Here is a 20293-nt window from a genome sequence, read left to right on the forward strand (position 1 = left end):
CTTCCCATTCTACCTCTTCCTTTCTTGATGAGGCACCTTCATAATTAACTTATGACTGGAGGCGCACCATCTCCCTTATCGTTTTTCTCGATGACTCGGATCTTCTATCCTCTGTCGGATCTCGCTCTATAATTCCCTATGTTCAGCCCTTTGAAAGATCCTTCTCCAGTTACTCTTCAATTCCCGGAAAAGATAATCCCCAGCACCCTGCTAGCTTCCACCACGCGGTTTACAAACAGTTCATTAAGGTGCCTTACTGGTCCTTGCCAAGCTATCAGATAAGCTTCCTCTTCTTCAACGTGAACAATAGCCAGTTGATTTAGTTCCCTTTTGTCCGATCTGTTTTCCCCTTGTTTTTTTTAAATAGCTGAATTTTATTGAATGAGAAAAGCAAGCCCACAACCGAGGAAGTCATGGAAACAAAGAAACGAAAGATACACCATGCACTATAAGAGCAACAATAATCAGGACGGTAAAAAATAAAAAATATTCAACTAGGGGCGCTGCACTCCAGATCAAGCAAGCAGGTCCCCTTCCCCATTAGCTGACCCCCTAATATGTTGGAAGCGCACTGCGTGGCCCTCCACCTGGTCCAAGATCTCATCATCTCTGAGAATCTTTACAGGTGAGGATGTCTCACTTCCATATATTAGACTACGTTGAGGGATTCACCTCCGCAATAAGATTGTTCATATGTCCTGCAGCCGTTACTCTAATGCCCTGAAGGATAGCTCGCACGTATGCCTTAATGGAACCCTTGTTTTGCCCTTGTTTTATTTTACTTCTTTTCTTTTTTCTTTATAACTTCCTCTCTTCTGACATCTATATTCTACAATAGCCATTTGATTTCCTGCCCTGATCGTATGAAGCTTCATCTTGGGAAGCTCTCTGGTCACCTACCAGTCTACCACCATTGAACCTAGTCTTTTACCCTGCATCGAACCAGAAGATTGCAAACCAACAAAACTCACACTAGATCTAGAACACGTACTTGGGATGGCTGTCTCTCTTGACTCCTGGGCATTCGGCCTGCTGAAAAGAGTGCCTCTAGTTGAAGTCTTCTCCAGGTCCCCCCTCATGGTAACATCCAATTCTGGCCTGATAGGATCGAAATAATGCCTCAGCATTTCCTCTAGTTCTATAGGAAACTCTAGTTTCAACTACTTTGCATATTAGCCAACACTAGATCTGTTATTTTGAACCTTGTTCCTAAATATTCTACCGCATTCATCAGTTTATCTCGAACCCCTATCATAAGGGTATCTGAGATCTCCTTTCAAGGAGCATTGGAAAGCATAGTTAGCTTACCTTCTTGGATCATGCTCAAAGACGTTTCATGTCTCAACATACCACACACTGGTCAAGCATCCCTGTATGATTCATCAGCTTCTAACCTTTTGATCATCCCCTTCTTGTCATGAGGTATCAAAAACCATGATAACATTTTGCATGGTTTGGGCTATTGTCTAGCTTGATGAACTGGTTCTATAATAAATTAATAATGCTTTAAAAAAAAATAAGAAAAAAGATGAAGAATGTAGTCATAGGTAAAGAGGACAAGGAGGGAAGAAGAGTAGATGAGAATGGTGTTAATGTTTAATATGATAATCTTCAGGACAGTTGCAAGCCCTGAAAAATTGAATAGCAGAAAATTTTTGTCCTGCAGTGACCAAGCCATCACAGATCCGCCCTTACATTTTTGCTTTCCTCCATACCAGCCATTGTGTCATACAAGGGCCTATTCAAAGTTTCTGGCAGGTAGAAAGCTAGCATTCCTCCGGCGATCCTACAAACTCCGAACATTGCAAATGGTACTCCCCCACCCAAAGGCCAAAACCACCACCAAAGGTGTCAATATTGCGCCCATTTGAACAGATTGAGACACAGACCTGAGTGCAGTTGGAAATAACTCTGCCATATAAATAAACAGCAAGTTATAACAGTGAGAAGATGAAAGAGCAACACTTAAGATGGTTTGGGCATATCCAACATAGGCCTTTGGATGCTCTAGTGAGAAGAAGTGACTGTTGCCGAGTTGATGGAGTAAAAAGAGGTAGGGATAGACCGAAAACAACTTGGGTAGAAACAGTGAGGAAAGACTTGAGAGCTAGGAACATAACAGAGAACATGACCTTGGATAGGATAGAATGGAAGAAAATGATCCATGGAGACGGATCCAACTAGTGTCAGGAGTAGACTTAGTCAATTTGAGCCGGGTAGATCCTTTCACCTTCTTCATGAAAATTTTCTAAAGAATTCATTAGCCGACCGTAACTAGTTTGGGACAAAGGCTCAGTTGAGTTGAGTTGTTATAAGTTCCTGGCATTCCAAATATGCCCAAAATCCCACACACCATACGGATTATGTTTATTGTGCCACATTTTTCAGTAAGCTTCCGGTCGCGCCAAAGATCCCGCTAACCCACATTGTTCCCATTGTTAAAGGTTTCCTCCCTAACCTGTCCAACAGTAGTGTCATTAGTGTAAAAGAAGGCATTTCAGCCACGGCGTTAAGGGTGACATTGAGATAGAGGTTTGTTCTGAGGTTGACAACGTTTAGGCTAAGGCCATAGTACACTAAGGATGTTAGGAAATGGATGATCACCATCAAGATTAGCCGTGTTCATGTGACGTCTGAAGAACGTCAATAATCGAACCTGAGATAGCGTCTATGTTTGTCAAATCATCACATTTCTCTGTATTTCTGTTATCCAGAGTAAGCGAAACTCTTCCAGGGAGGTATTTCCTGTTGCTCTCCGCTATTGCTCGCATGACTTTCATGGCACTGGTGGTCTTTTCGCGGACGAGATACTGCCGTGGAGATTCGGAGATGAAAGGGACAAGATTGAGGAGGAAGAGTAGGGAGGGGATGGAAGTTACAATGTAGAGTCTACGCCATGATTGGAAAATGTAGGCAATTCCGGCAAGTATGAGAATTCCGTTTGAGAAGAAGTAGAACGTCGACATCCCGATGACACTCCGCTTTACTGGGCCGATAGGCTCTGTGGCAAGGACAAAGGTGCAGAGGCAGACCCCACCGGTGCTGAAACCGGTGAGCATACGGAAGAACACATAGATCCAGTAGGCTGGTGCAACTGCTGTTAAGCAACCAAAAATGAAATTTAAGACACAAATGACTGTCAGGGATCCTTTTCTTCCGGGGATGGAGTCTGAAAGATGCTCTAATACCCCTACACCTGAAATGCAAAATGTAAAATTAGTTTTTCTTTTCTATGTCGACTGTTAATTAACATTAAAATGATAGGTGGAAGCTCTACCAACAGCACTCTCGGTTGATAAAATCAGATTCTTTTTTTGTTTGGAAAATTTTCATGAAAACCGTCCCGGTTGATAATAGATTGAAGGATATTTTTATCTCTATTCCATCCATGTGTACTTGTTGTGAAAGGCCGAAGGAAGAGGATCTTGACCATGTTTTTGTGTATAGTGATATGGCTAGAGCTATCTGTGGCTATTTCAATTCATACTTACATGTGCCTATGATTGAGAACCAAGCCATAAATGCTAGGCTTATTCAATGGTCTGACTTGTCTAGGAGAAGTAAAACATCTTTTGGGTTTGCTTTGAAAGTCATCCCATTCATCAGCACTTGGGAGATATGGAAGAAAAGATGATGTAGACGCATGGAAGGTAAGGCCAAACCTATAAATATTATTATTATTAAAGTGGTATAGGAATGAGCAAAACACTTGTTAGCTGTTTTAAGCCTTCTTTCGATTGCACGCCGATTTGGGCCTTTGGGGATTTATTAATATGATGCCAAACCCGACGAAAATTCCAAGAATGTGTCAAGTGAAGTGGATTAAGCATTAGTAGAATGAGTTCAAATTGAACATGGATGATGCCTCCGAAGGTAATCCTGGTTTATCAGTTGGACGAGGAATCATAAGAAACCAAAAAGGTGAAATTTTATTTGGGCTGCACGAACATGCACCGAATAGAAATCTGAATTAATACACCGAGGGGCCGTTTGGATACGCTGGTTTTAGAATCTTGGATTTCCTCAAAATTGTAGATGGGAGACGAAAGAAGAAAGAGACTAGCTGTCGTTTTCTGATATCTCACCCTTCTTTCCGACAGCAGGAGAGCAGGAGATCGCTCCATGTTTCCAGGTTTTAGAAATCTCAGGACGGGGGAGAGATTTCTAAAACCTGGATTTTTCACTTAAAATCTACGAAATGTTGTTAGTACAGCAGCTTGATCATCAACTCTCTTTTACACTTTTTTCAAACTAAAACCTGGATTCTAAAATCCACGTATCCAAACGGTCCCTAAAGAAATGATCAAAGTGATAGTGGAGAATTATACTGAAGAAAAATAGAGTGCGAATAAATAAGTCTTCAAAAACTGAAAACTTGAATATGTTCTCGGGTAAAGTAAAAACAATTTGATTAAGGTAGGGTTGCTAGCAGAACAGGAATCCAAAGCTCGAAGCCCTCTATCATGTGCACAAGATGACAAGAAAACAAAAAAGATAGCACGTGTCCCACAAACTCTTAGAATAAATGTTGAGAGCTTGAACATTGGTTACATGGATATTTTGCAGATCTTGTTCGTTTTGGTTTCGAGAAATGATTTTGAATCCATAATGGACCATGGAACTTTGATTTTGGAGATCATACCAATATAACCATGGGTTTCGGTCTGTTACATTGTTGCTGGTGCACAACTAAAATGTGATGACCCTATTTGCAAATTGTCAAACTAGAAGACTGTTTTTGCAGATAAAGCAAAGCATAGGACTTCTTTTGCAAAAACTCCTTTTTTTCATTTTTATTTTGAATCGAAGGAGAGTGGAATCCCAACATATACTTCTTAAATACATGGACATTGCATCTATATACTTTCCTTTGATACATATCTAAGGTTTGGACCTATATAAATCATGTTAGGCAACTATTGTCATTCCGGGGAATGAGAACCACAGAATCAAATAGATTGTCTTAAAAATGTGCAAAGAGGAGGGAAAAAATGGATGGAAACAGGTCTGGTAGGGATTTTTTCGAGCTTTTAGATTTTGTTCATTCTTCCCCAATGCAAAAATGAGAGAATAAAAGTGGAGAATGGTTAGTTAAAGTGGCACTTCTACAATTATCAATTCACCCAACTTAGGGGGTTGCCACTGGCCATGAAAGTGTTCCTCTTTCTAATTCCGACAAGGTCTGATTTGAGATGGGTTCAGTCAAATTAGGAAATCACTATCTGTCAAAGATTCTGCACATGTTTATCAAGGGGCGCATACACAAAGGATCAGTGAATACACAGGATCATTCACATCTCCTTCGCTTTTAATCTTATGCGATGCTAACTGAAGGAAAAGTAAGTTAAAAAGTAGAGGCTCAGTTTAGTTGGTCCTCACTGGATCTAGGATGTACCATTCCTGATTCCAGGGAGTGGAAGTGGTAGGACCCACACCCCTTAGCAGGCAATCTTAAATGGCATAGAGCATCTAATGGTCCCAGTTGATTCTAGCAAGGTGGATCCCACAAGATTTTCATATCAATGGCAGGAAGCATGATCTGGTCAAGTAAATGATCATTTCACCTTTACCCCTACTTCATAAAAAAAATAAAATTGTGCTTTATTCAGATCATCAAGCCCTTAAGTATTTTCAGACAGAAGAATGTGAATTCTAAGCATGCCAAATGGAGCTCATACCTATTGGAGTATGCAACTACTTTCTTCTCAAATACATTGCTGGAATTCACTGAGCCAGAAAGTATATCTTCTTCATTGAGATTTGTCGGTTTTGAGCAGTTGAAGTGTGACTATGATTTTGGAATCCTATGCATTAGGGTCGAGAGTACACGCATAATTGTTGTCTAGGCCAATTATAAAGACGAATTTTGCAACCATATATAAACCTTCAAAGTTGCGAGGACATAGGCCAACGGTTTATATACATGGAGTTCTTCTTACATACCTCCCAAGTTATTGTGATATTCACTGACTATTTTCAAACAGGATATAAATTCTGGAGATATTGGGCTTCATAAGAGTATGTTTCTCGAATGGATGTTTGCAAACCCAAGACAAAAATCATCACACGTCCACCCTTGCATTTTCACTCTCCTCCATCCCAGCCATTGTGTCATACAAGGCTTTATTCAAAGTTTCCGGCAGGTAGAAGGCTAGCATTCCTCCAGCAATCCCACATACACCAAACACTGCAAATGGCACTCCCCCACCCAAAACCACCACCAATGGCGCCAATATCGCGCCCATTTGAACAGACTGCGACGCGCACCCGAGCGCCGTATTCCTAACAACAGTTGGGAATAGCTCTGCTGTGTAAATAAACAACAAGTTATAAGTTCCAGCCATCCCAAATATCCCCAAAATCCCACACACCATACGAATAATCTTCATTGTGCCAACGTTCTTCAACAAGCTTCCGGTCACGCAAAAGACCCCACTAAGCCACATTGTTCCTATTGTTAATGGTCTCCTCCCAAACCTGTCCAATAGTAACGCGGTTAGTGTAAAAGCTGGCATTTCGGCCACGGCGTTAAGGGTGACATTGAGATAGAGGTTTGTTCCAAGGTTGACGACGTTTAGGCTTAGGCCATAGTACACTACTGATGTTAAGAAATGGATGATCACCATCAAGATTAGCCTCATTCGTGTCACGTCCGATCGAAGAACGTCCACTAGTGAACCCGAGACAGCTTCTTCATTTGTCAAATCTTCACATTTATGTATATTGTTGTTATCTAGAGTAAGGGAAACTCTTCCAGGGAGGTGTTTCCCATTGCTCTCCGCTATTGCTCGCATGACTTTCATGGCATCAGAGATCTTTCCGCGGACGAGATACCACCGTGGAGATTCGGAGACGAAAGGGACAAGGATGAAGAGGAAGAGTAGGGAGGGGATGGAACTGACTATGTAGAGTCTACGCCATGATTGGAAAATGTAGGCAATTCCGGCTAGTATGACGATTCCGCCGGAGAAGAAGTAGAACGACGACATTCCGGCGACCCCCCGCTTTATTGGGCCGACGGGCTCTGTGGCGAGGACAAAGGCGCATAGGCCGACGCCACCGGTGCTGAATCCGGTGAGCGCACGAAAGAGCACATAGATCCAGTAGGCTGGTGCAGTTGCTGTTAGGCAACCAAAAATCAAATTTGAGACACAAATGACTGTTAGGGATCCTTTCCTTCCGAGGAAGGAGTCTGAAAGATGCCCAAATACCCCTGCACCTGAAATGCAAAAATTAAAATTATTAGTTTTTTTTCGTGTGTGTGTGTTTGTTGTCTACTAATATAACATGAAAATGATAATTATCAAACTGAGAACCTACACAAAAGACAAGTGGTTTGATATCCAATTTTATTATTCTTTCAACCATATTTTTATGACAACAATGCTTAATAAAATGACAATTATAGTAGAAATGATAACAGCAAAGATCCCAAATCCGAAAAGTAAAGAGATGTGGATGGCTTATAAGGCACCCTCCCCTTAACGGCTAGCTTCTAAGGATGAGCTCTACCCTGGTCCCAAGTCCCAACAATAACATTAATGATTGTCCCAACAATAACATTAATGATTGTTTTAGACATATTCCTAAACCTGGCATCTCATCAAATTGTTTTCATATATATATATATATATATATATATATATATATATATATATATATATATATATGAGAAAACGGTTCCTACACATATGTGTAGAGAGTTCTCTACACACTAGCTTAAAATACAGTGGGAGCCCACATTGTTTGGGTGATCCAAGCCATCCATCTTAAAGGCCTTCACATAGATAGGGTGTCTACAAAAAATCAGATCCATAGGATCATCCCAACCCTACGATTTGTGGAGGTAAAATGGATGTCTTTAAACCTTCACAAATTAGTCCATTTTTTGCCTCCACAGTTCGAATGGTTAGGATGATCCTATGGATCTGATTTTTTGTGGACACCCTATCTATGTGACGGCCTTAAAAATGAATGGTTTGGATCACCCAAATAATGTGGCCCCCACTGTATTTTAAGCTAGTGTGTAGATAACTTATCTACACATATGTAGGAACCGTTTTCTCTCTCTCTCTCTCTCTCTCTATATATATATATATATATATATATATATATATATATATATAGAGAGAGAGAGAGAGAGAGAGAGAGAGAGAGAGAGAGAAAACGGTTCCTACATATATGTGTAGATAAGTTATCTACACACTAGCTTAAAATACAGTGGAGGCCCACATTGTTTGGGTGATCCAAGCTATCCATTTTAAAGGCCCTCACATAGATAAGGTGTCTACAAAAAATCAGATCCATAGGATCATCCCAACCCTACGATTTGTGGAGGTAAAATGGATGTCTTTAAACCTTCACAAATTAGTCCATTTTTTGCCTCCACAGTTCGAATGGTTAGGATGATCCTATGAATCTGATTTTTTGTTGACACCCAATCTATGTGAGGGCCTTAAAAATGAATGGTTTGGATCACCCAAATAATGTGGCCCCCACTGTATTTTAAGCTAGTGTGTAGATAACTTATCTACACATATGTGTAGGAACCGTTTTCTCATATATATATATATATGAGAATAGAGTTCCTAAGGTGTCACCTCATATAGCTTATATGAGGTGGCGCTTAAAAACATAAGGGGCCCATTTTGTTTGGATGATCTAACGCATTCATTTGATAGGCCCTCACATAGATAGGGTGTGCCCAAAAAATCAACTTCATAGGATCATCCTAACCCTTCCATTTGTAGAGGTTGAAATGGATGGGTATAAACCTCCATAAATCTGCCCATTTTTAACCTCCATAAATGGAAGGGTTAGGATGATCCTATGGACCTGATTTTTTGTAGGCACCATATCCATCTAAGGGCCTTTCAAATGAGTGGTTTCGATCACCCCAAAAATGTGGGCCCCTTATGTTTTGTGAGCGCCACCTCATATAAGCTATATGAGGTGACACCTTAGGAACTCTATATATATATAGGGATTAGTGTTCCTACATGATCGTGTAGATAAGTTATCTACACCATCGGCTTAAAACACAGTGGTCCCACATTTGTTTGGGCGATCCAAACCATTCATTTGATAGGTCCTCACATAGATAGGGTGTGCCCAAAAAATAAGCTCCATAGGATCATCCTAACCCTTCGAACTATGGAGGTAAAAAATGGACAGATTTGTGAAGGTTTATACCCGTCCATTTTAACCTCCACAAATCGAAGGGTTGGAATGATCCTACGGAGCTGATTTTTTGTTCAAACCCTATCTATGTGAGGACCTATCATATGAATGGTTTGCATCACCCAAACAATGTGGGCCCCCACTGTATTTTAAGCCGATGGAGTAGATAACTTATCTACACGATCGTGTAGGAACACTTTTCTCATATATATATATATATATATATATATATATATATATATATATATAGAGAGAGAGAGAGAGAGAGAGAGAGAGAGAGAGAGAGAGAGAGAGAGAGAGAGAGAATAGAGTTCCTAAGGTGTCACCTCATATAGCTTATATGAGGTGGCGCTTACAAAACATAAGGGACCCACATTTTTTGGGTGATCCAAACCACTCATTTGAAAGGCCCTTTGATGGATATGGTGCCTGCAAAAAATCAGGTCCATAGGATCATCCTAACCCTTCCATTTATGGAGGTTAAAAATAGGCAAATTTATAGAGGTTTATACCCATCCATTTCAACCTCCACAGATGGAAGGGTTAGGATGATCCTATGAAGTTCATTTTTTGGGCACACCCTATCTATGTGAGGGCCTATCAAATGAATGCTTTGGATCATCCAAACAAAGTAGGCCCCTTATGTTTTTAAGCGCCACCTCATATAAGCTATATGAGGTGACTAGGGGTGTAAACGAGCAGAGCCGAGCCGAGCTTGGCCAGGCTCGGGTCGGCTCGTTAAGCTCAAAGGCTTGGCTCGGGCTCGGCTCGGCTCGGTCAGGCTCGGCCAGGCTCGCGAGCCGTCGCGAGCTTTATCGAGCCGGGGTTATAAAGTGGTTATAAAGTTTCGCACAGTTCACTAGCAAAAGCAAATAAAAAAAAAAGTCGAGCCGGGGTTATAAAGTTTCGCACAGGTCACTAGCAAAAGCAAATAAAAAAGAAGAAGTAATGATTACAAACGAAAAGTAAAATAGCTGAATTATAAAGTTTAAAATGAAAAATTACCAAGAAAAGGTACTAAGTTATGACAATTAAGAAAAAAATACCAAAAAATACTAAAAGTTATGACAATTACGGAAAAAAATTAATTTCCAATTTTTCACAACTGTTCGTTTTTGCAGATGATGTTGACATGACATACTTACGTTTTTGTTTTTCAGAGACATGACACGAGCCTTAACGAGCCGAGCCGAGCCAAGCCTGGCCTAACTCGGGCTCGGCTCGTTAAAGATTTGAGCCGAGCTCGAGCCGAGCTTCCGAGCCCGAGCCAAAATTGACACCCTTAGAGGTGACATCTTAGGAACTCTATTCTCATATGTATATATATAAAAGCTGGGAGGAAAAGTCCAGACATTTTTGAATTTTCTGAAAATTCTGTCGAATTAACACCTCAGCTGAAATAGAGTAATGCCTCATATGCCCTCACATTCCTAAGCCTTTAAGTTTCAAATACCATGCCCTCACATTCCCAGGCCTTTAAGTTTCAAATACCATGCCCTCACATTCCCAGGCCTTTAACTTTCAAATACCTCATGTGCCCTCAAATCCTTATCACCTTTACACATGAGCATTACTCTTTTACCATTAATCCCTTTGTTGCTATCTAACAACATCTATGTCTATGAGAAATTATTTGAGGGTAAATTCGTCAATTGATTTGTCATTTAATACGAAAATAACCGACACAGGGTACCTGTATATGACAATTACGGAACAAACTACCAAGAAGAGGTATAGACATATGACAATGACAAAAAAACTACATGATATTACCCATGCGGGACAACTTGCAAAATATTGACGGATTCCAAACACCTGAAGAGAAACAACAATTATGGAAACCTCGATCGATTGGAGGGCTAGGATCAGCCTATGGAAATGATTTTACAGGCACAACCGATTGATGTTGTGTGCCATCACATGGACGGTTTGGATCAACCTATAATGTGGTCCGTACAGTTCTTTGTCAGCCTGTGCATCGATTGGAGGGCTAGGATCAGCCTATGTAAATGATTTCACAGGCACAACCGATTGATGTTGTGTTCCATAACATAGACGGTTTGGATCAACCTATACTGTGGTCCGTACAGTTCTTTGTTGGCCTAGAAAACTTTTTCTTTTGCATTTTTTTCATTACTTGGTAAGTGGTTATGCATACTTTTTTGCTTATTTTTTCTATATATTTTTAACTATTTTTTGTGTGTATCATATTCATTTTTTTTGCCGTGTCATGCATCGTACGTCAGATCTTACTAGTATATATATATATATATATATATATATATATATATATATATATATATATATATATATATATATATATATATATATATAACATCTACCTCTATGAGAAATTATTTGAGGGTAAAATCGTAATCTACATACAAAAAGTACCTACACAGGGTAACTGTCTATGACAATTACGAAAAAAAAAACTACCAAGAAGAGGCAGAGACATATGACAATGACGAAAGAACTACTTTATATTACTCATGCAGGATACTTGCAAAATATTGACGGATTCCGAGCACCTGAAGAGGAACAACAATTATGGAAACCTCTATCGATTAGCGGGCTAGGATCAACCTATATCGATTGGAGGGCTAGGATCAACATATGGAAATGATTTTACGGGCACAACCGATTGATGTTGTGTTCCATCACATGGACGGTTTGGATCAACCTATAACCTGCTATACATCAGAGGGTTCGGATCAACCTATGAAAATTATTTTTGGGGCACAACCTATGTAGGCAGTGGCCCATCTAATGGACAGTTTGGATCATCCTATGGTACGGGCCATATCGTACATTTAAATAAAGTGAGGAGTGCGATCATCAAAATACGGTGAGTAGTGACATTATAAAATATGGTAGTGAGGACATTAGCACTATATATAATTTAAAACCATCGTTGTTACTTAGATGTTCACACGTGGGTCGGGTTCAACCCGAATTTGGGTTGGGTTGGGCCGGGTTAAGCTTTTTCGCAAATCGGGTTGGGTTGGGTTGGGTTGGGAAAAATCAACCCGAATTATAAATCGGGTCGGGTCGGGTTGGGCTGTCGGGCGACCCGACCCGACCCGACCCGAAACCCAAATTTGGGTTCCATCTGAAGAAGTTTTATATGTGTTTTTCTTTTTCAACAGTGAAATAGGCTCCACAGTCCACAATGGACGGTTTGGATAATCCTATGGTGTGGGCCATACCGTACTTTAATAAAGTGAGGAGTGTGATCATCAAAATATAGTAGTGCGGATAACATTTCCCTTTGTTAATTGTTAGTCCCTGTTTGGTTTGGATTTTGAGAACCGATTGTGAGTTAAAAACTGATTATTGGTGACTCACTATTGGTTCTCAAAATCCAAAACAACCCGGCTTGAGTTGAGGTGGTCAACAATTGGTACCATATCAAATCGGGTCAACCCGACCCAACCCGAATTAGGAATCATATTGGGTCGGGTTGAGGAAATTGCAAATTGGGTTGGGTCAGGTTGAACCCAGTCGGGTTGGAAATCGGGAACTACTTTTCCTTATTCACTATGTGCGGGTCAAATTACAGAAAGTTGGATATTACGAATGCGGACACCTGTAAAAATATTGACGAATTCTGGGCACCTAAGTGGAACAACAATTATGGAAACCTCTATAGATTGGAGGGCTAGGATCAGCATATGGAATTATTTTACGGGCACAACCTATTTATATTGTGTTCCATCACATGGACAGTTTAGATCAACCTATGATGTGGTCTGTTTAATTCTTTGTCGGGTTGTGCATCGCACGGGGTTTTTTGGTGGTGTATATATATATATATATATATACAATAAGCTGGGATGAAAAGAGAAGCGTTTTTTCGATTTTTTTGAAAATTACATAAGAATTACACCTCACATTTTTTGACTTTTTTGAACAAATGCACCCATTCAACTCATATAATTTCAATCCTACCCCCCTCTTTTATGCTTTTAACAAAGGCACCCATTAAAGCCGTATAATTTCGATCTTGCCCCCCTCAAACTAAGAAAATTACATAGGAAAACTTTATAAAAGGTAAGTCTCTCTCTCTCTGTAGTAATCAAATATCATCATATTATAAAAGGTAAATTTCTTTCTAGAGTTTAGATAAAGATAATGATGAAGTACGAGACAAATCCATCGAATTCACAAAAAAACAAATGTATGGAGACAAAGGAAGGATGCCAAAAGAGCCGTGCTCCTCACGTGACTATTGAAACGGATACCAAAAGAGCCGTGCCCCCTCACGTGGCTATCCAAACGGATTTGTTGACCTTCTCTCTTCCTTTCCTATCTTTACTAATCTAGTTATGTTTTTATAACTAAGAGAGCTGGTTCACGTTTTGCTAAAAAAAAACAAAAAACAAAGGAACACATGATATGTACAGTACAGGCATACCCACACAAAAAAAAACATGAAAGAGCCATTCAATTTTTGGTTCCCCACCATCTTTCCCCAAAAATGAATGGCTTTAGATAATCTATTCGTGTGAGCCACCGGTACTTTTCATTAGAAAATTAATATACAGAAGAAACACCATAATGAGAACAAAGAGAAAGGGGTGCTCATCTCGAATACACGTTAAAATCACCAAATTGAATACACGTTTTAACTCGGTTTGAACTCAGAGAACTCGACCCTGTTAAAACCGAGTCAATTTGGGAAACTCTCATAGCTGACTTGTGAGTTATCTAATATAGAGACCATCCAAGAAGGCATTTGGCGGATGGGCTGTTGCATAGATTTTGTCTTATTCATTTAATTCATCTAAGCTGGCTGCTCTCACATGCAAAATTCAAAGCGTGAAATGGCTTCTGTGATGGTCCCTAGCAAATCCAATACATTTATATTTAGAAAGAGAAAGAGAAAGAGAAAGAGAGAGAGAGAGAGAGAGGACTAACCGATCATACAGCCGGCAAAGAAAGCCGACTGAGCCAGGCCGACCTTATACTTGTCTCCACAGACGAGCCCCCACTGAGCCACGGTCGAAGCCCCCGAGCCACCGACCCACTCCCACGTACCAGGCTCCAGTCCACATACACTCGTAGAACAACTCTGACCGGGTCGAGCCGTGCAGACCCAAGCCGGCTCACGATCGGCGAAAATCATGACCATGGTATGAAAGGCCTCAAGAGCCCAAGCCAAACTTGTTAACACAAAGTGTCTCAATTGCCACACACCCAACTCTCCACAGTATTTCTGCAGCATCTCGTCTATACCCATCTTCTCGTTATCATCATCCCCGTTGGATTTTGTTACCAGGACCGTCGAGAGATCTGAGCCGTCTGATTTAGTTGCCTCAGGCATCTTTGCTCCCACCACGACTAGAGACTAGAGAGAGTGTTGAATTCTATCACGCAAACGGAGATAGAGGTTATATATAGATCTGTCTTTAGGACACGTCGCAGATTTGAGATGTCGTCTAATCTATTACACAAACGTTAAGGGAGTGAACATTGTTTATATGGTATCTTTTGTCCACCTCATATGTCCCACTGTTGGTTTTGGATTTTGAGAATCGATTTTGAATCTGAAACTGATTACTGAAATTACTTAAAACTGCTTTTAAAATTACTATGTTTACATATGGATCCCTACGTCAAAGACCACCGTTGTCAATTCTATCCCTGGAGGATAAGACAAAATTGGCAGAAATGGGAGAGCGAGAGCCACCCAAATCAAATCAGATTTGGTTTGATTATGAAGAAACTTATTTTGCCGAATTGTTTCTTCTTTGTTCATAGGTTTTATTTTCATCAACTATCATTCCACCCAGTATCCGAGGTTAAAAATGGTCCTACAATTATCATTCCACCCAGCTTTTGGTGGAAGCCTTGATAGTGTTTCCCTACAAATTTATTGGATTTCAGTGTTGAGAAAGGATAGGAGAAAATAAATGAATAAAGAAGTTTGGGTGGCATCAATAAAATGAATACCGACAAGGTCTGATTTAAATGGCGTGGGTCAAATTAGGATAGAGATATCTGTCAAAGATTCGGCACATGCTGTCAAGCCGTGGGGATATGTGCATACACAGACAATCAGTGTATGCACTTGGATCATTCCCATCTCAATCGCTTTGATGGAAAAGTAACTTTAAAAAAAAAAAAGATAAAAGAGGAACAGTTTGGTTGGTCCTCACTGGATCCAGGATATACCATTCCTGATTCCCGTGAATGGAAGTGGTAGGACCCACATCAGATATGCAGTCAATCTTACCATAGAGGTCCCCGTTGATTCTTGCAAGAAAGGAAAGACTCTTTTATTCATTATATCATACGATCAAATTTCCCTGAGGCTACATTTGTATAAGAAAAGAACCTATAAAGTTCTAAAAGTCTAAACCTTAAACAAAAAACTAACACTTTTGGACCAAAATACCCTCACTATACAATCCTGTAATGCATGTGCGGCCATTCAAAACACTCTTAAACTCAAATAATTTTAAGTGATTGAAATGGGAAAAGACCCTACAACCCCAATGACTTAAAAACTATACAAAACACTATATAATCACTCATTTAGCTGCCTCATGGGACCCATTCCTTCATTGGACATAGGCACCACAGTGATTCTCCATTAGTTTCCCTCTCTTTGGGACGTTGTTGTAGAATAGATGACCCCACTTAACTTTGAACCGTCGTTTCTTCTCTTGGGTGCCTATTAGGCCTACAATACACATCAATGGTCTCCCATAAGTGTAAGAAATTAAAACTCTCACACAATCTACTGTAAGTCTTCAACATACCTAATACCATCAACCTTCCAAGCACTTGTCTAAGCACATTTGAAATGGTAGTGAAAATAAAAAGACAAAGGTGGTCTCAAACACCCAAAATAATCTTACGAAGATTAATTCACAAGGATAGAAAAGTAAGAAGAGTGTTCAAAAATTCTTCACAGACTTGTCCGAGTTCGCTAACTTCTCATCCCTATGGCTATCAGCTAAGTGACACGGAGTTTGGCCCGGAAATGTTTAAAGAATGGATCCAGAGCATGTCCATTTAAGCTTTGTTACCCAACTCCACAAAAAGTAAACAAACTGTAGATTTAAATAACTGCATAGATAGAAGAAAAGAGTCACGTCATTGATAAATACAATACTCCCACAAAAAATAGTGCATTACAATGGCTTTCATGAAAGGGGACCAAGAATCTATGCTGCCATTCTTTCGTAACTGACTTCCCTATCATGGGATTACTTAACCAATAAATATAACCCCATGACATCCGAAAATGATCCACTTCTTGCTCCAGAAACCCCCACGGCCATTTGAACAATATGTGAGGTTGTAAAAGGTCATGCGGCCCTTGTAAAGGGATGCATAAGTTCCTATTATGCTAAGTTCCTTCTCCTCATGGAGGATATCGTACATCTGGAGAGAATCAAATGCAGGCAGACTTACTATCTAAAAGGTCATGCCCTTGTAAAGGGATGCATATTCCTCTGCCTTCATCTCTTCAAGAATTATTACAAATACTGCACCTAGATAGGATTGGAGCTGAATATGCAAGGTTGTAAGCTTGTAAGGAGGCTATGGTCCTCTTGTGTTCTCTCTTGTACTTTTGTTTCTTTCTTAATAAATTCTCGTGGGGGTCTGCCTAACCCCAGCTTGCTGATCAACGGAAAAAAAAAAAAAAAAAACCCATTTGAACAATAATCATTCAGTATAGTTCAATGTTTCTCAAACCCATAACCTCTATTTGGAAGCGGGAGGGACTGACCTATCAATTCAGTAGTGTACAGCCTCTCCCAATTTCTCACCATTCCATGAGAATCATCCTCTAGTCCCTTTGCACACTATTTGAAGGTCCTTTACAAACTGAGAAATTAAACAATGAAATTAAAAAGAATGCTGTTAAAAATGCTCATCTATACCATTTATAAAACCATTCAAAAAAAAAATTAAAAATCTATACCATTTTAAAAAAATGCTCATCTATTCTTGGGTACATCTAAATCCTAAGGGTAATCATGTTAATATTTGTCTGTTCAGTTTGGTCTATCTGTTATTTACTCTGTTAGATCTGAACCAATATACTATCTAGCCCACTGTACACTATCAGATTGATCATATGTTCAAGATTTACAGAATTCTCTTGAGCATATTTTCCTTATATCTGTCCTACATCAATGTTCATATAGATTCTGCAGTGAACAGCACTCGTATTTTCGTCATTCACATATTTAATAACTGGATTGTTGATCTTGTAATGTTTATATCTAGTTGAGGTAGCATTATAAGGAACACTCTTTACTGAACATCCATTTTGAGTGATATATGTTTGTTTCTTCCAGGTATTTTAGTCCCTGCTTTTTTGGTGGAATAAAGTCTTACTCTCTATGGAATGAAGCTCTGCTTTTTTGGTAATCTTTCTATGATGATTGTGTTGTGAACTTGATCGCTAGGCTGCTTGAAGATATTGCTCTGTGAGGAGGGTTTAGAGGGGGTTCAACAATGGGTCCCAACATTTTATTTGTTTCAACTGTTCATCTGATGGGCCCATCTTTGATCTTTGATAGGAGGGCGCCAAATTTTTAAATGGGCTAGCCAATCTTTTATCAATTCGCCCCACTTTTGGACCTTAAAAAGGGCATTAGTGATGATATTTGAAGAAAACAATTTATTGTCTAGGGCACCCAAGCTTTAAATTTTTTTTCCATGGAATAAAAAGTAACACTAATTGAGAGATATTTAATGTACACTCTCGGCATAAAGAAGCTTGTGCGAAAAAGCATTTGGAATCCGATTACAAACCCGCCCTAATCTGGCATTTGGTTCAAAAGAACGAAAAGAATCCTGGAGGAAATTTGGCAGCATATGTTTTCCGCCTCAAAAGGTGGTATTCTAATTCTGCCCCGGTCGGAATGAAATTTTTTTATTTTAAATTTTGTCTTATTCCGTTTACAGGAGAATCAGAATACAAATCAACATATGACGCTGATCCTAATTCCTGATTCCGGCGAACAAATGCAGCCATGAGGCTTTTTTTTGGGGAGTGATATCCCCCCCTGTGGATATTTCCCCCCTTTAACAGAAATTGTTAACTTTTATGCTTTTGGAGTTTACGGCTGCTTCTCCACACCTTCATAAAAGTTAACGAAAACTCTTTTTTGCGGGGGGGGGGGGGGGGGGTTGTTGAGGTTGTGGATTTCCAATTTCTTATTTCTACAGCAAATTTAGAAATCTGATTTTTTCACTGTGAGCTGCTGAATTAGAAATCCAAGAATTTGATCCTATCCAAATTACAATGCAAAAAGGGCTTCAAATGTGAGAAATCCAAATCAAAATCTTCTCAGTGTCCAAACGGGCCCTTAGGCCCGTTTGGATACCCACAAGATTTAGATTTGGATTTAGTTGACATTTTGAACTGGATCAGATACTAAAAATTTCCAAATCAGCTAAAACAATTCAAAAAATTCCGATTTTCAAATATGTTATGCGAGACATTATTTAGAAATCAATATTTGTGGCAACTTCCTTCACCTTTGCTGCTCCTCAACGTTGCTCATGCAGTAGCGAGACATCCTTCCCTCCCTCCCTCTCTCTCTCTCCCTCCTCTCTCTCTCTCTCTCTCTCTCTCTCTCTCTCTCTCTCTCTCTCTCTCTCTCTCTCTCTTAAAACATGTCAGCTCACGTACCGCTTTAATGGGCGAACAGCCCAACCCTTGGAACATACTACAGCCCCAGGTGGCGAAGAGCCGACATCGAGGTGCCAAACCTTCCCGTCGATGTGAACTCTTGGGGAAGATCAGTCTGTTATCCCTTGAGTAACGTTTATCCGTTGAGCGACGGCCAATGAAGATGATGGATGTAGTTTGTATCCAAAACTCAAATCCAAATCAAAATACAAATGCACGAGGTGTCCAAACGGGCCCTTATTGAATTTCAAAATCAAAATTTAGTGGAAAGGGAAAAAAGATTGGAAGAAGAGGATTTGAAAGATAAATAATTATGAATATTGGATACTAGGATGTTGAGAACTTGACTCCTGGTTTAGGATTTTCTATTTTATTGAAATTTGCAAGCGAAGTTTATGACCCGCTACAATAAATTTGTAACCCACCAACTAAGCCATTCACCATAACAATCTACCGGACACTACATTAAAAAAATTAAGAACCTATTAATGTCTTAAACCAAATTTTAAGTAGATATTTTAGAATAAAAAAAGGTAGGTAATTTCCTATAATATCTACAATATTTGACCATCTCTACCACCAATGGCATAAACAAAATCACCAAGTATTGTTGAGGCCACATATCCCTTGCAATAGTTCATTGAATCAGAGAACATCCAAGAACTAGCGAGGATCAAGTAGTTCAATGCTTGACACCATTTTGTGGATGACCTACTTTAATGTGGATATCAGTGTGTGTGTTTAGGCTGTTGATTTTCATGGTCAAAGAGGAAAGGACATGGAATGAGGAGGGTAGATTGCGGTGAATGAGCAGGATATTTGTAGAGGAAATGAGTTTTTTGGATGACTGAGCAAGAATGAAGCTTCCTCTAGATATGAGCTCTAAATAGTTCCACATGAATCATTGAGTTTTTGAGCATTGAACACTTGAACATTGCCCGTTACGTATTTCTTAAGGATTTAGATGCAGACTTACCCCATAACAGCTCTAAATAAACAAACCATTTTAGACGTTTAGCCTAATCTTAGTCAAGATCAACTACTTAATTCTTGTTTCTTTTTTCTTTTTGTGCGTGTTCTGTACTCATTTAGTTATTATAGGAACAACACTTTTTTATACGAGGAATGCTAAACTGAAGGTTGCCCTTGCAAACATCCAGCCTCAAGGGTGCCCCATGGGATCCACGTCACCCAACAACATTTTATAAGGGCGAAAGGGAAATGATATCCGCACGATCATATTTTGAGTTTTCACAAACCATCTTACCTTTAAGTATTTAAAGAGCAGTAAAAAGGGTATTACATTTCTCAAAAAGCTCTCACGACCCAATTAAAAAAAGAAAAGACAGCTATGTTTATGCAAATGTCAACATATGGTTGTGCTGATAACATTTCCCTAAAGAAATGATGAATCTGGTTGGGTGACTTGGGATCCAATAGGGTGCCTTTGGG

At 39.6% G+C, this 20293-nt stretch overlaps 1 protein-coding gene and 1 pseudogene across 1 annotated transcript; both read right to left on the bottom strand.

The window, feature by feature from the left end:
* Window positions 1–1557: 1557 nt before the first annotated feature.
* Window positions 1558–3390, bottom strand: LOC143882456 (organic cation/carnitine transporter 4 pseudogene; annotated as a pseudogene).
* Window positions 3391–5851: 2461 nt separating this feature from the next.
* LOC143883973 (organic cation/carnitine transporter 4-like) lies at window positions 5852–14622 on the bottom strand. The gene is made up of 2 exons (XM_077387309.1): window positions 14101–14622; window positions 5852–7219 (listed from the first exon to the last, which is right to left on the bottom strand). Exons 1-2 carry the CDS (start codon window positions 14504–14506, stop codon window positions 6063–6065), a joined length of 1563 nt encoding a protein of 520 aa, XP_077243424.1. The 5' UTR covers window positions 14507–14622; the 3' UTR covers window positions 5852–6062.
* Between the last annotated feature and the right edge of the window lie 5671 nt (window positions 14623–20293).

The sequence above is a fragment of the Tasmannia lanceolata genome, unplaced genomic scaffold (genome assembly GCF_043159265.1).
Source record: "Tasmannia lanceolata isolate RefF3 unplaced genomic scaffold, GAP_Taslan_0.1 ptg000008l, whole genome shotgun sequence".
In the NCBI taxonomy this organism is placed as follows: domain Eukaryota; kingdom Viridiplantae; phylum Streptophyta; class Magnoliopsida; order Canellales; family Winteraceae; genus Tasmannia; species Tasmannia lanceolata.